Here is a 17,186-nt window from a genome sequence, read left to right on the forward strand (position 1 = left end):
ATGTCTCCTAATGCAGGTTTAAGGGACCCCAAACCAACTAAAACACTGTTGCCCTTCACCTCCTTTTCAGGAGTCCTCCTGTACATCTGGGTCCCTCTACTTAGTTATCAGCATGCGCTAAATTGCTCTCTGACTTTCCAAGTTCATCACCCCAACCAAAGCACACCTTCCTTTTAAATCATATTCCTTCTCCTTTCCAATAAATCTCTATCCCTGAATACCGTGTTTTTCTCTTAGATGTGAGTTTAATGAGCTGACCAAAATGGTATAGCCCAAGCACCAGGGAGAACATTGGTATTTTAGTAGAAAAGCATTACCTCTAATGCTCTGGAATAAGGGAAGGTTTTGTTTTGTTTTGGTTGAATCTTAGATTTCACAATAGTTTCTCAGAGTAAGAAAAAGTCTTAAAAGTTTACTATAGGTTCAACCTTTCTCTCCTTGGATTTATGCCTGCCTCCTCCGTCTCTACCTGGTCAAGTCCAGAGCAGAGGTTCTCAACCAGGGGCTTTTCTGCCCTGCCCTCAAGGAATGATTTGGCAATGTCTGCAGATCTTTCTGATTGTCGGCTGGGTTGAGGGGATTCTTGGGCATCTAGAGTGTAGAGGCCAGGGATGCCGCTAAACACTGTAAGATGCCCAGGACAGCACCCCTCCACAAAAAAGAATTATCTAGCCCCAAATGTGAATAGTCCTGAGGTTATGAAACTCTGAGTTAGAGTCATATTTATTACAGTAGCATTATCACGCCATCCCATAGACTTCTTCACCCTTGGCTGGTAGCAGAACCAAGGCTCAGTAAATCCTGAGTCACAATGAATCACACATTTGAACACGAGGAAATGCTCTGCACTGGAGGAATGCAGGAGTGGGGTGTGGACTGAGGAACAGGTCCACCTCATCCCGCCCCGCCCTTCATTCCCCTCTCAGCTCCATCACGCTCTGCCTGCCTGAGCAGCGAGCGAGGGTACCAGACCGCTGGCTGAACGCTGCCCAAATGACTAAGGAAAATATTTTATCGCCCTTCCCACTATTTATGCTTCCTTGATAACACAATAAGTGCTGATTTGTACAAAGATGTATGAAAAACAGTTTTGTTCTTTGGATTAGGTTTTTGTTTGCTGTAGTCTCTGCCGTTGAAGGTAAAAGAGTCTTTTTAAAAAAAAGAATGCATTTGGGCTATACCTCAGTTTTTGACCTCTGCTCAAGATTAGTGAGGAAGGGGCGCCTGGGTGGCTCAATGGGTTAAGCCGCTGCCTTCGGCTCAGGTCATGATCTCGGGGTCCCGGATCGAGTCCCACATCGGGCTCTCTGCTCAGCAGGGAGCCTGCTTCTCTCTCTCTCTCTCTCTCTGCCTGCCTATCTACTTGTGATCTCTCTCTGTCAAATAAATAAATAAAATCTTTAAAAAAAAAAAAAGATTAGTGAGGAAGAAGAGATGGTCTGGAAATATTTTTAGGCAGTTCTAAGTACATTAAAATGAATATTCCTATGAATGAATTCATTTTTTAAAAACTTCATTAGTTTTTAAAATGAAGCACAGAGGCTATGCCCAAACCTAATGGTGGTATCTGTTTAGTGGGCAGCTTAAACTAGTTGGATCTGTTTCAGTCTGGACTTGAAACATAGCATGAAAAAGACTTCTCTCTTTACACTAGTACACAGAAAACACATTTATATAGCCATTAGGTAATCAGTTCTTAGATTTTTTTTATCAATTAATACAGATTACATTTGTAACAGAGACAGCCATTCGCATGAACCATATGTGGGTGAATGAAATGAGATACAAAAAGAAAAATAACAGGTACTATGACAAAATGAAGCTAAGTAAACAAACTCAGAGGAAAGAACTCCAAACTCAAGCCTTTTTCCACTAGATGATAAATAATGTTGAAATCAAACTTGGAAATATACTTTTGCAATTCTCTTACCCACTTACAACGTAGAGTGCAAAACTATCTAAAATATATTTTCAAATATATTTTGTTGACATATATGTTCATATAGAATTATACTAGTACAGATCTCTATAGATGCTCTTTTCTTGAATGAGATATAATTGATTCAGTATGTTAGTCTTTAAAGAGAATGTTTAAAAATATTATATTAATATATATAATATTAAATAACATTAAAATATTCTGAATTCATGACTAAAACCAAATTTTGAAAACTTTTTATAAATGGTCAGATAGGTGTAAAATATTAAGACCTTCACTTTCACTATAAAACTATAAGTAGTAAATTTGCATCTCATAAATGGTTCTATAATCAGATTAAAAAAATAAGCAGTGAAGTACCTTCAGATGAACAATTCTGCTATCTCTGTAGTTCTCTAACTTACCACATTTTGAAAGTATGTTAATTCAGGAGATAGTCTACATAAAACAGTCACTAGAAATCATCTTGCAAACAGCAGGACATTAATAATTACAACTCCCTTCAATTTCTGTGGTTTTACAATCGCTATTACCTCGTACAGCTTTTCACCCAACACTTCCTTCTCAGAGCTGATTGCCTTCTTCCAATAAGTACCAAAGGCATGAAAACCAGAACCTTTGTATAAAATTACTATATGCTTAGCAAACTTAAATCATCTGCTTAATTCTTTGGCACACTCGTTTTTAGAAAAGTATCTCCTACAAAAGAGATATCTTACCCTGAATCTTCTTCACATGAAGAACCCCAAAATACTGTATGCCAGCAATTGCTTCTCTTTTTTTTAAAGAATATAATCTAAATTGTATTTTACTTTTTTTCTCATTTAATTTTTTTTTAAAAACAATGAATACAAATCTCATGTTTTTTCCTCCATTTTCCCCTCTTCCCTCAGACATGAAAATATGGAAGCAACCTGATCTCCTGTTCCTAAATGTTCAGTTTTAGCTAACCTCGAAAAGGAAGTGGGAAACGCACAAAATTACAGAGTTTCACGTGCAACAAAACAACTATTAGTTACTCAAGCCTCATGGGATCCATTTTTTATTTGCAATATCCACATACCTTTCAAAGTTCCAATTCTCAACAAATCTACCTACTCTATTTGCCTGCCAGACAGACCCACAGTATTACATTATACTAGAAGGCATATGCAGCGGCACTTTTCCAAATCCTCCTTTTGTTTAATACACGCTATTTTCACAGCTTACAGTGATAAAAGGACAGTACTGTTACTCCTTTGTCTGGCTTCCTCCTATTTAAGCATTAGTCTTTACACAACAGCTAATAGTATGTGCTCAACAAACGCTTACTGAGTCACGAATAAATCAATTTCAGCTATGTTTAAGAACTTCCACTGCAAACATATTCTTAACAATCAAGAAATAATTTCAGGCTATTTTGGGGCACCTGTATCCTAGAGGCATCAATAATCTTTCTCTTTTCTATGAAAAAAAGTGTGTTTGTTACATTTGCACAATTAACACAAATAAGCCAAAGAAACATATCCAAACCTCTGATTAAATTTAGCCACACATAATTTTGTCAGATAATTCATTTCAAACACATTGCTGTCAGTTGGACAAAAAAGCACGCAATTTCTTTTCTAAGAAAGCATTTCTTCAAAGATTTCTGTTTAAAAACAAAGGAAGACTACAGATAGCTGTACCCTCCAGTTTACAAAACAGATTAACACTCATTCTTCTAAAAGATTAAGATGCATAAGAAAACAAGATGTGTGGCAGGTTTGTGGTATGGGCTGTCCCAGAATGATTAACTGTATAACCATAGGACACTGACCAGATTCCTGGAAAGTCCAGCTAAGAAACTGAGTGTATGTATTTACACACACACATATATGACACATGTATGTGCTTACCATGACCTAAAGACTTAAATTCTCTTATTTGTTTTGTTCTTTTTTTTTTTTTTTAAGAATTCTTGCTGGGATATGTGGAAAGTTAAAATCCATACTTTTAAATCTTGAAACAAAGAGAAGACAAACACTAAGACACTCTTCAAAATTTCTGAGCAGAAACAAAGTTGATTCTTATTATTTAGGCCAGGATCCTATCCTTCTCATTTTAAAAGTCAACTTCCGAAGTTAACACTGGAAACCACAGCCAAACTGTTCACATAATAATGTGAAGACAGTTAAACACTCTAACTACAATGTGTCCATACCAGTCCACGCTCCACAGTTTAACAGTTTAACAGTCTGATTGTAAATGGTCTATGCCCTCTTCAGCTATAAGTTTCAATCAAGATTATTTTATGACTTTGTGGTAGGTAGCACTCTAAAATGTGTGACACGGGCCTGTGTCCCTAAATATCTATGTGGCTCTTGATATAGTACTTATTTGGAGTTTGGACTATTGTGTTGGTTTTCAAAGTGTGGTCCCTAAAACAGCAACATCAACGTCACCTGGAAACTTGTTAGAAATAAAAATCATGAGCTCATGCTGAGACATACTAAATAAGAAACTAGAAGGCCCAGCAACACCTGTTTTAACCTCCAGGTGTTTCTGGTATGTAGACAAGTTTAAAAACCTCTGGCTAGATAATCCTAAAGCCTTCTCAAACCATCAAAATCCAGTATTATTAAATCAAATATATCTTCCGAAACTAGCACCACTTTCAAACAAATGCACTCAATTATTTCTAGTAATCTGAGTAGAATCTTCTAATAAAAAATATCACATTCTATTAGTAGTTTTTAGACATTTGCTGCATTTTCACAAGACATTTGTATTAGCAAGCTTTCCTAATTAAGTGGACAGTGTGACAAATATTAGAGATCATTTTAACTTACACTGGTGATCTCTAAATTAAATCTTTGTTTCCTTTAGAAGTAGGTGGCTTATTCCAGCTATTGTGAAAAGTAAATATATACTTTTGGTGACATCTTGCCTCTATCTCTCAAAGTTGGCTGCTATGAGCAGTGTTCTCTCACTTTCCCACCCTACCTGTGAGAAATACTGAACTTTGACTGAAGAGGTGCAATCACATGTTGGAGAAAACATTTATGAAACTACCACAAGAGGCCAAAGAAATGAGGCATTTTAGTACCCCCCCCCAAAAAAAGGTTAACTAGTCAGGAAGCATGAAGCCTCGTACTTTTAAATAATTCTAACACCAAGCTGATCTGATTCTAAAATGTGATTCAGGGAAGTCTATTTCTATAGCTAACAACCCAGAAATTGTTTTATTTAAGCCATAAATCCCAAACATGACAATGTTAGAGTTCCAATGATGGTATCTTCCATTTTTCTAAGGTTCTTACTAAAGGATAAAAATAGACCTTTGAAATGACAGAAAGCTTGGAGGACAGGGGCCAAAAGGAAAAGCTGTTAAAAAACAGCAGGGGCCAAGTTTAAAAGTTAACTTTTGCTCTCCAAGATAAAGGTTCCTTTCCCACCCAGTTTCTGTTGGGGCAGGTGATTGCCTTATAGCAAACTCCCTTGCTTCCTTTAACACTCTCAAGTCAACCCAACTTTTCCATGGAAACAAATGCTCCTATCTTTTCACACCATACTACTACAAGGGGGCTCTTACTGGCCAAATAAGCGTAGTCTTTAAAACAATGCCCTCAATCTCTCTCAATTTTGTCAAGAAAATAATGGAGAAGGCTGCAAAACACAGAACTACTACATTTCTGCTCCAGGCACACAAACAAAATTGCTTTCATTGAGAACCCAGAAAGCATTTATTTCATAGTACTCAGTAAAAACGTATTAAAATCTTCGGCCCTGGCATCTCAGACCTATAAAGTATTTAGTCATGCAAGTGAATAAATCCTCTCTGAAGATGATTAATGGACCCATCAACCTAGTTCGTTTCCAATTTGCCTTTTCAAATGTTTTCAAACTCCTTTCAGGAGTATAGACATGTCTTAAGTTAGTTTGATACTGGCAGCACTTTATGTCAAAAGGTTTCAAAAACACACACAAAAAAACAAAAACCAAACAAACAAAAAAGCCGTTAAGAAACAGTCACCAAATGCCTTTAAAAATCCTTCACATAGTACTTGGTATAGGTCTTCAGAATTTTCAACACTTTACATCTACCAAAAAACTAAATTTACTCAAATGCAAGACTTAGTATTTGTAAAGACATAAATTTATTTCTCTTAATTTCTATATTTATCATATACATACTGCCTTTCAACTGTGTGATTCTAAACTTACGTGAGCTCAAGAATGAAAAAAAATGGCCATAGGACCATCACAGGCCAATTCTCTATTCCTCCTCCATGGTGGAAGAGTGGCAGGTCACCTGGGCAAAGGACACATTTTAAGGCAAGATGTTAATAGCTTTAAAGATGCCTGTGGCCTGTACCTTCTTTTGGCTTCCCCAACAGAAGACTTCACCTACCCTCCACACAGCTGAGGTGTATCACATACACTCTTGATGTATAGTCATATACTTTTATTCTACAGAGGTTATACTAGTAAAGAGGCCCTGAACTGAAATAAAATAAGAAGCACCAGCTCACACTGCCTCCTACTGTTAGAAGGAAAATTTCATGAGGTCAAAATGGTCCACAAATTGCAGCTTAATGGAGTTAGGGGTTCATCTTCGTTTTTTCTTTCTAATATCTATTTTCAAATCAAAACCTCTAGTATTAAGATTCTGCAACCCATACAAATGTACTGCAGAAAACAGTACTGGGTGTGACTGCAGGACTGAAAATCATCTTCAAACATGTTTTTGACTTGATATGTGATGTAATTAAACAGAACAAAAACCACTGGGGGGGGGGGGAAGAAAGAAAAAGAAAAGTTAAAAGCTCTTCCCTGCCTGGTCAGGAGATTGGTGACTTTACCAAATCTAAGGCAGCATTAGCAGTTGGTTTCTACCCTTCTCTACCCACAGTGAGGTAAACTGCTCCCTGTTAGCAGAACAGATTCAGTATCCTTCCTATCTTGTAGTTAAGTGATAGTGGCCATCCCCCCAGGGCTTCCTAGACCTTTATATGATTTTTTCCCCATATTTAAGGAGTTGGAAGTAATGTCACCCAACTTGTCACTGAGGTTTTCCTTTTGCTGGCATCAAGCACCTGCCCCCATCCACCTCAGCCATGATACTGTATTAAATCACTAAATATGAAACACAGAAACACAAACGATAGTTTTGGATTTGTTTCTTTAAAAATGACATTTGTATTAAAAGTCTTAAAATGAAGAGACAATGATTAAACGCGTGTCTGGAATTAAAAATTACAGTTAGAATTCTCTTGGTACATCACAACAGTAAAATTTTGCTCTTTGCTTCTGGAGGAACACCCTAGAACAGATAACCAAAATTAAAAAAAAATAATAATATAAAAGGGGAGCTAAATACCTGAACATTTGAACAAAATGAAGCAAAATAAAAAAGAAAGAAGGGGGGGGGGAAGCCCATTGCAAGACATGGAAATTACATTTTAAAGGCTGGAAATAATCAAGAAATTCACCAAACAACAGGCCCTATTGTCCTGACTCCTTCAGGAAGATTACAGAAAGGAAACTAGGAAGTGGTTTGGGGAATAGCAGATTCTGGGATATGGTGGGAAGTTCACAGGTTGGCACCGGCTGAACAGCTGAGTTTTGAAGGCACTCTGCAGACACAGGGGTGCTGGGGGCCCTGAATCACATTTCTGAAGTCTTTGTACTGTATTTTAAAGAGCTAGTCATCAAAACCTGTCACTGCCAACCAAAAAGAACAAAAAGCTAAACTCAAAAAAAAAAAAAAAAAAGAAAAAAAAAGAAAAACCACACACGCACACACAGGCACACAATAGTACACACGAAAATGTGCAGATCTGTAACATTTTTTTTTCACAGCTGATAAAAAAAAAATACTACCGTTCTCCCCCAGACTCCCCTTTGATACAGTAGGTAAACAAAATAGATTTTTTTTTCCACAAATATCAGCAGACACTTTCTGGCACCCCACACTGTATTGGCATCAGTGTTTACAGTCCCAGTTCAGATGTGCATACTTCAGATTGGATACACTGTAACAAGAATCCAACTTTGCATAGACATCCTTAGAATCACAATCAGTCACAGGGTTGCCCTTCCAAGCTGGCAGAAAAGGAACCCCATCTTAATTTCCAGCTACTCCTGGAAAACAAGGAAAAAAACCAAAAGTTTCTTCCCTTCCTCCTGCTCCTTCATTTGGTTCTCCCGGACTTCCTTCCATGTATATAAAACTTGGAACTAGAAAAGGGTTGTTGGGGGGGAAAAAAAAAATCTCCCCTCCCTTTCCACCTCCTCCTCGTACTCTTCCTCCCCACCCCATTTTTTGTTTCCACGCTGAAACTTTCGCTTGCCGGTGTCAAGCTGCCAATACAGCGCCCTAACGGCATTTAAACGGGGAAATATGCGTCAACCAAAATCAATGAGAAACGTACATGCTTCCAAGAGCCACATTTCCACCGGGTGTCGGATGGTGAGGACGGGACACCCCTTCGGACACGGGGCGGAGGCAGGGGACGCCGGCCGCCGAGGCCAGCCGGGCTCCCGGGACACCCCGGCCAAAGCAAAGTCGTCTCCAATCTCAAAGCAAGAAGAGGAATCACATTTAGAGAGTCGGGTGCGTTTGGCTTTTGTGCGCAGAGCGCGGCCGGCGCGCGGCAGCCGAGGGCGCCTCAGAGGATCACGCAGGCCGAGCAGCAGCCCTCGTCGCCGTTGGGCTGCGCCGCGTAGTTCATCTGCCGCACGATCTCTGCGAACAGCTCGTCCACCGAGGCTTTGTTTTTGGCCGACGTCTCCATGAAGGGGCAGCTCCACTCCTCGGCCAGGGCCTTGCCCTCGCCGTACGAGACCTCTCGCTCGCCCTCCAGGTCCACCTTGTTACCCACCAGGATCATGGGTACACGCTCGTACCGCTTCACGCGGATGATCTGGTCCCGCATGGGCTTGATGTCCTGGAAGCTCTGCTGGTTGACGAGGCTATAGACGAGGATGAAGCCCTGGCCGTTCTTGATGTACAGGTCCCGCATGGACGCGAACTGCTCGGTGCCCGCCGTGTCCAGGATCTCCAGCACCGACGGCGACGAGTCCACTTCAATCTCCTTACGGTAGAAGTCCTCGATGGTGGGGTCGTACTTCTCGATGAAGGAGCCGGTCACGAACTGCACGGTGAGCGCGGACTTGCCCACGCCGCCCGAGCCCAGCACCACCACTTTGTACTCTCTCATGGCTCCGTCGGCGCTCTCGCCGCGCCTGCCGGCCCCGTCGGGGCTGCGCGCCGGAGGAAGCCTGGGTTTGGCGGCTGGGCGACTTCTCCTCTTCCTCAACGTTGCAGGAAAAACCTAGGAGAGAGCGGCTAGGGAGCGCAGGGCTTAGAAATCACCAAACGGGGGGCCAGGGACCGGGAGCCGGGGGCCGGGCCGGTGAAGGCGGTGGCGCGTCCCTGGGGCGCGGGTCCGGGGCCCCGCAGCAGTCCGCGGCGGCAGCGGCAGGCTTGGCGGCGGACCGGGAGGACAATGCCGGCAGCCTGTGCGAGGCGACGGTTGCAGCTCTTCGGTGCGGCCGCCCGGGAGGGCGAAGGGGTGGTGGCGGTGGGCTGCGGAGGTGGCTGCTAATTGCGCGCCGGACAGGGACGCGCGTGGCATGAGTCCCCGTAGAGTGTGCGCCCACCGCCGCGGCCCATCGCCCTCTCTCTCCCGCAGCCTCCGCGGGGCGAGGGCTTCCTACTCGCCGCGCGCAGCCCGGCCCTCCCCGCCCCGGCGAGCATGCCCAGTGCGCCGACGGCCGCGCCCGCCTGATCCGTCGCTCCTGGTTTTCCGGGGGACCGGGCGGGGGGCGGGCCGGAGGGTGGGGCTAACAGTTTGAGTCTGGTGGAGCGGATTGCGAGAGGCTCAAGTCCAGGAGCTGGTTGAGAAATGTATGGGGGTTTGAGGGGTGCTGGGAAAGCTCAGGTGAGAGGATGAAGGTGTGAGAGGATGGGTTCGTGCATAGGGCGGTGGCTCTGCAAGCAGCGTGTGGGCGCGGAGGTCCGCTCCCGTAATGAGTTGGGCTGTGTTCTTGCCGACTCCCGTTATCAAAAGCTTGTGGACTCCACTCTCCGAGCCCCCAGCGAGTCTGCGTCGTCTCCGAGTCGGAGACCCAAAGGGCATTTGAGAGCAGCGGGTGGAGCATCTTTGCCCACCCACGGTGCAGCTTTTTCTAAACCCTTCGCCTCGGAGACGCTACTCGGCCTTCTGCGACCACTCTGCCTGCAGTTCAGCTCCTCGACAAAGAAAACAGGAACTCAGGGCTGAAATCCTGTCCCGACAGGGGAAGGGGTAGCCTTTCGTGACCGGCGCTCTCTGGGGCTGAGACTTGGCGGGTCCCACCCACGTCCCTACTCGGCTGGGGCGGAAACCCGGCGGTCGGACTTACACCCGATCCAAAAATCGTGGCGGCGCCCGCAGCTAGTCAGGGCATGCTCAGTGGGCAGAACAGGTTTTCGGGCTTAGAAATAGGAAGCTTTTGCACCACACACCCACACTCCAGCTCGAATTACCTCTCCCAGATTCGGGGCCCATTGGTTCCGGGACGCAAATCTCACACCCCTAACTGTTGTTTCATTGGCTACCGCCAAGGTTTTACCAGTTTGGGTTGCTTCATTGGCTAAAAAGTAGCCTCAGCTCATGATTGGTTATTTATAGAGATTGAGTTGAGAGGCGGAGGCACAGCTGTTCTTTCTCTGCTGCTCCCCCCGCCCCCTTCCTCCCACTTCCCCAACCTAGTCGTTTTGAAGCTCAGAGTGAAAAAATAAGAGGAATTTAGGCGGAGAGCTCAGAGCTAAATATAGTTCTTTGTTGGTGTTTAAGAGAGAGTCTGACTTCGCAGTGCCCAGTCACGACTGTCCCTTAACGGTAGCAGAAAGGTCTAGTTACAGTTCTTGGTCCGCAAGCAGCAGCAAAATTTCCAAGTTGTTTTTGCAGGGAGGGAAGTGGGGGGACTAGGGTGTGCAGATGGGCCACTTTGAGTTCGTGTCACCCGGAGGGGTGGGGGAATGCCCAGGCTTGCCCTTATTAAACGTCTTCGTTTTGGGCGTGCAGTCTGCAAATTTGGCTGGGCTCGCACTCACGGGAGGTGCGAGGGAGATGTCTCGACTTGCCCTGAGTCTCCCTCCCTCCTCGCGGAGGAGAGGTGTCAAGACCTGTCAGAAGACTCAGCGAAGTTTGCGTGAGCCCTAAAGTGAAGAGAGTAGGAGGGGACTGAGCTGCGTCAACCCGAGCTCCGAGTCTTGCCTTATTTATCCGATGCTACTTCCCACTACCCCTGCGCATCACACAGACGAACCAGGCTGTGTGCTAACGTTTGGTTTCAGTTCTTTAGTCCCGCTGTGACTCACGGCCACGTTTTGCGAAGTAACCTTTCCCGAGCTTCTGGCTGTAGCTCAGAATCTGCCGGGCGAAGTCCCCCGTCATCCGACCCGGCGGAACATGGGCGAGGTGGGGTGGTAGGTGCCCATCCCTGCCCCTGACCCCGCTATTTAGTGGAGAGAACGGTTTAACCTTGACTATCAGAGAGCCTGGATATAACTAGGCTTATATAATTCTGCAGAAAAGCCTCTCAGAGGCGCATTCACCTAATGCAGCTGAAGAGAACCCCCGCAACATTTATTTACCCAGCATTTAATGCCTGCCAAACGTTTTACATGTTTCATGTACTCCACATAATACTTATCACATGTATTTTCAAGATAAAGAAACTGAGGTCCTGGGATATTCGTTAACTTGCTTGCCATTTCACAGCTAGTGAGTGGCCAAGGTAGGATCCCAGCCCAGGTGTTTCTCGCTGCAGAACATGGTTTGTGACTACTAAGCGATACTACCTTCTCACAAGAAAGCTCCCGGATTTTACTCTTTCTTAGGTTTGGTCTTCAGGTAGTGTGATCAGACTGTCTCTTAAACCCAAGGAACCTCTGCTCTGTGGTTCTCCTTTTGTTAATGCCCCCTCCCTTGCGGTCAAGGAACCCGAACCCTCTTCTAGACCATGCTCCAGGGAGTCAGATTTTTGGAATCCTCTGCCCAGAGAGTAACAAACCCTCCTCCAGGACTTGGATGGGCCTCTGAACTTAGTCTTGTGTCCATGGAATGGCTTTTTGTTGGAGTGTGGGCAGTGCTTGGACTTGTGGGCTGAGGTGCGCCCTCCCAGGCACTTTGGGCCCTGCCAGGTGGGGGAAGAGGACTCAGTAGCATCAGCTTCCCCTTCGCTGCCCATTTCCAGTCTCCTCCTTGGAAGAGTCGCGGAATTCATGATTCTCACCTGGACATCCAGGTTCTTGTAAAGAGGTATTTGTCAGAGTGAGAGGATAGATTGATCATATTTTGTTAACAGTTCATTCTCTTGATTTATAACTTAAATACTTAGATTACTGCTATGTGGGCCTCTCTTTGTCCTCTTACTAAGAGGGGTTCTCAGTATGACATAGTAGAAAATGCTTTGTCTTTTATAGGTCTGGTGTCTAATCTCAAGAGCTGGATATCAGTTATTATCTACAGGTTCCTTGAGCTCTCCTGACTTTAGTTTCCTGGTCTATAAAATGGTGATAATAAAATTTGCCCTACCCACCTAGCTACATGAGGAACCTTGGAGAGAATCTAGTGACCAAACCCCTCATTTTGCATCAGAGAGAACTGAGCAGAATTAGAACCCTGGTGTCCTAGCTGCACTTTACATGGTGCCAGCCTGTCCTCGGGGATAATAATTAACAGATAATGGATGGAAACATGCTTTTAAAGCTGCAGTACCCCATAAATGCATAGCAATTACTACCCTGCCCCAGGTAGCCCGACAGTCCCATCTGGAAGATACCACCATCAGGACTTCACGTAGTCATGTGGATGGGTGTTATTGAATCTTGTTACGAGTAGCAGAAAGATGCCACCTTGTGAATGCTTTCTATTAGGGATTCTTTGGTAGTGATTTTTATTACATTCAGGTAGTCTCCCACAGAAAGATTTGCACCAGGGCTTTGGGCTTCAAAATGAAGTAAGGAAATTGCTGATGCAGAAATTTTTAAGGTTGGTCACTTCCTCCTATGAAATCTGTTAGATGTCTTCACCTCACTTATGGCATGAATCATTATCTAGCCTTTACCATAATTATTTACACATCTGTGTCTTGTCACCCAGCACCGTGTGAATGCCTTGAGGGTAGAGTCCATATCTGGCTTATCTTTGGAGCCACTCTTGTCCCTCATAACACTTAGTACAGTGCCTACATGGGAGGCCCTCCATCAGTATTTACTGATGAATATATGAATCACATTTTATTCCTTTTCCAAGTTCTGCTTGTAGTAGAAGATTATATTAATCCTTGGTGAGACATAACACTTCCTGGATCCTTAGAAAAATGTATACTAATGTTTCAGTCTCCCTGAGTCATAAAAATGACTTTTAAGATCGGCAGAGTCTACCCTTATTTGGCTGAAAGCACAGAATCAGTGCAGTCTTGAAGAAAGATACCAGATATCCATTGGATAAACCCTTTCTCTAAAGATGACTTAATTTTGCACATAACATAAAAAGGCATTTCTAGAAAACAATCTAATGTAAAAGTTACCAGGTAAGGACTGCTTAACCATTGACAATGTATGATGTGTAAACAAGTGTACCATCCCTTGGCCTCTGCTCACACAGTGGGACTGCTGATCTTCTGTGACACTGAGGTTGGGTCTTTGAACAGTTAGATGGTACCGGTCCTCTATGTTTGTAGAAAGTAGAGGTTTATTTCTTCATGTTTGTAGTTTTAGCTGATGCCTCCTCTGGGTAGATATTTTAACTAGTGTTTTCCTGGAGCATTTTTTTTTTTTTTTTGACAGATCAGAAGTAGGCAGAGAGGCAGGCAGAGAGAGAGAGAGTGGGGGAAGCAGGCTCCCTGCTGAGCAGAGAGCCCCGATGCGGGGCTAGATTCCAGGACCCTGGGATCATGACCTGAGCCGAAGGCAAAGGCTTTAACCCACTGAGCCACCCAGGTGCCCCTTCCTGGAGCATTTTTAAGGTTTCATTTTTTATGGTCCCATTTCACTTTGCTTTTCATTTGAAAGGGGGGCACCAATAAAGATGGAGAGATTGAAATCCAAGCAATAGGATGTCCACTGAATGGAAGTTTCTGAGGAGAGGATGGAGGAGGAGCCTGAGGACTCAAGTGGGATTGCCAAAGACACACATCCTTTCTCTCCAACAGTCAAGAAAAGTCAAGAGAACTGAACTGGAGCTGAGAGGGTGAGACGCTGAGAAAGTTCAAGCTACAAGCAACCTTCTCTCCATAAACAGAAATGGCAAGACACCTGCTGAAGGTTGGGAGGGCAGGTGTGGTCTTGGGAATCAGAGTAGAAATGAAACTGTTTTTAACAGTGACTGTGTGGTTCACAGCGTGAAGTTGCTAAGCTGCTAAATTTGGTTTCCATGAATATGTGAAAATGCCAATTCTGTGAAGATGCCAGTTCAATTTTTTTTTTTTTTTTGGAAGGGTCTTGATAAATCTTCTGGTCAGATTCTGTTAAAATTCCTGAGAGCTATCTTGGAACACTGAAAAAATAAAATAAAATTTAAAAAAATTCCTGAGGGCTTTGTATCAACACATACAAATAAATAATTATAAAATTAACGCTGTATATCCCATATGCCAACCTTCATGAAAATATACACAAACCACTGACTTATGTGATGAAAAGTTTCATTACTCATGGGAAATTAAATGAACTCAATAAAACTGTCTTACCTATGTGGTCTCTTGAGTGTTTCTTTCTGTTGCACACTAAATTAAAATAAAACCTTGAGTACTTAACCTCAGAAAATGAGTCATTTTGAGTAGTGGAATATTGGTCTAGAAAATGTTGTACTTGTGTAGGGGGTTCTCTCACAATAAGAAAAAGTTATATTATTTTCATTGGATAAGTAGTATATGATTACTGTAAGGAATTTGGAATGTATAAAAAAAGCAGAAAGAATAAAGTGAAAATAACAAATGACCCCTCCAAAACTCCCTAACTTTTTTTACAGTTTTCTATTCTTTTATTTACATATTTATTTTATAGTTTTCTATTTTATGCCTTTTATTATAGAATCATTTAAAATGTAGAAACCAGTTCTATTTTTCTCATGGCTGTTTTAACTTCCAGCTTCATGTAGTCTACAGCCAAGAAATAAAAAGTCAAATAAGACAAATATCTTAAGTACTTACCTATCAAAGAATTTTCCTCTCTTATGTAATAGATTTTGATGGGAGTATTTGCCCAGGAAGTTGTTTTCTTCACGTAGTCCCTGAGGACAGCCTGGTTTGGGGTAGTCTGCCTGTTTGTCCAGAAGGTGGGATGAAGCATGTTCAGGTTCATGACCTCTGGGCCGCAGAACACAGCAGCCTGTCTGCTCAACTGACCAGTGAATCAAGGGCTTCAGCAGCATTCTCCCCAATGGTTTTGTCCCTCTCCAGAAATGATCTTCCTCTTTGTGGCAAACAGTGCCCTTTGATGTGTCAGCACCATTCAGAGCCTTTGGTGACTTCAGCTTCATTAACACATTTGTGCTTTCTTTGTCACTGTGCACCCAGGCTTCCAACTCTTTTGCCCTAAGTTTTCCCTGGGGCTTATAAGAAATCTGCCCCTCACTCCTTCTGTATGTCCTACCATGTTGGGAACTGAATTATTCTCAAGGTTGCAAATTCTTTATCAGGAAACAGGAAAAAAAAAAAAAGATACTTTTGCTGACATGGTTTAAGGCTGAAATTTTCTCTCAACCGTTCTCAGTGTTTGATTTGAATAGAATACCAAGCATAAGCAACATTTAAAATTGTATATTCATTGTAATAATGGAATGGAAATTTCTGAAAATTACATGTCTGATAAATCTACTTTCTTATAGAGACTCATATGCAGTAAAATTTCCTATCTTGAATAACCCATTTTCTATAGGGTGACCCAGGCAGTTAATATTTGGTGGCTGGAAGATAGAAATAACATTCACAGACACCACTGTATTTCCTCTGGGTGAGCTGAACAATTTCGTAAAAACAGAATGGTTTTGTTATCCTTGGGAAGCCTATGGTTCTGAGACGATCCTTCATTAAATGTAAAATAAAATGTTGGGAAAAGGTTGGTTGGACAAGCAAGACTATCTTTGACTCTCCAAGCATTATTTCTACTCTGTAAGCAACAGGTAACCACTAGGATGCTTTGGGACTGTGCCATGTAACCTTCCAAATATGAAGCAGCCTATTTTTATTCTGTTTAATTCAGATACACTTTTATTAATGATAAAGCTACGAGTTAAATTAGGCCAAGTTCATATGACTTTTATGTTTCAAGAATTACAGCTTGAGCCTAAGGTGGTTTCATTCTAAGATGTGGGCAAGCCAGGGGAGGAAGGTCCCAGGCAGTAAATCAGGCCAGAAAAAGGATGCTGTTGTAAGAGACCGAGGTACCACTGGAGAAGAAAGGGAAGAGATTGTTGAGGCTCATAAACGTGATACAAGGAGAGCAGGAATAATCAGAGAAAATAGAGATATCTGTTCAATGTAGGGCTCACCTCTCAGGTTACCCCTTCGGGCTGCTCTGATGAGACTCCCTAATGGAAAGAAAAGCAAGTGCAATGGAGTAGCAAGGTCTTTAGACGACTGAGATGCCAACAGCGTTTGGCCCACAGCTTCTGCAACATTTGTTGCTGGGGCCTGCAGTTTTTGGCAGCTGCAGCCACTGCTGAGGGTCCTGGGTGGACCTCTATAGCAGCGCATACCTCTTCAGTGGATAGCCACAGAAAAAAATAGTCACTTTCGGCATTGTCACGGCAGTTGTGGCAAAGACCTCAATATAATGAGCTGACACAGGAGCAAAGGGAATGGTTCAACCATAGAGCAGTCAGGGAGGCTGGTCAGGGAAAGGTCAGAAGAGATGCCCATAGAGGGTTCCAGCACTATTTGCAAAAAATTATCTTCCCACGCTGTTGTTAGAATCTAAGGAAAAATAATAATTATGACACACATCATTGTGACTGTCATATCCCTCAGTTGACATAATGTAGGAATTTAGGTTATGTGGCAAATTGTTTAGAAATAAGTTTTCTTAACAAGCCACAAAACTTTTCTAACACCCCCTCTTTCCCTTAGGATTTGCTGATCTTATTTTTAACATCTCCTAAAGTTGCCTCACACTGAAAGAATTAGAAATACTTACGGCTGCACTTAACTGGAAACCCAACTAAGGGATGGAGAGGCCAAAGAAATAAAAGTTTCTTTCTCACATAACAAGAAGTCTGGAATTGGAGTT

The 17,186-nt window shown here is 43.0% G+C and overlaps 1 protein-coding gene across 1 annotated transcript; it reads right to left on the reverse strand.

Annotated features, from left to right (window-relative positions):
• Positions 1-1,681: 1,681 nt before the first annotated feature.
• RAP2B (RAP2B, member of RAS oncogene family) lies at positions 1,682-9,272 on the reverse strand. The gene has a single exon (XM_046003298.1). The coding sequence runs from the start codon at positions 9,121-9,123 to the stop codon at positions 8,572-8,574; it is 552 nt and encodes a 183-aa protein (XP_045859254.1). The 5' UTR covers positions 9,124-9,272; the 3' UTR covers positions 1,682-8,571.
• Between the last annotated feature and the right edge of the window lie 7,914 nt (positions 9,273-17,186).

Source organism: Meles meles, chromosome 4 (assembly GCF_922984935.1).
Source record: "Meles meles chromosome 4, mMelMel3.1 paternal haplotype, whole genome shotgun sequence".
NCBI classification, from domain to species: domain Eukaryota; kingdom Metazoa; phylum Chordata; class Mammalia; order Carnivora; family Mustelidae; genus Meles; species Meles meles.

What these genes read in the sequence shown, in the direction of transcription:
- RAP2B (XM_046003298.1), bottom strand. Translation starts at nt 9,123, where the DNA reads ATGAGAGAGTACAAAGTGGTGGTGCTGGGCTCGGGCGGCGTGGGCAAG.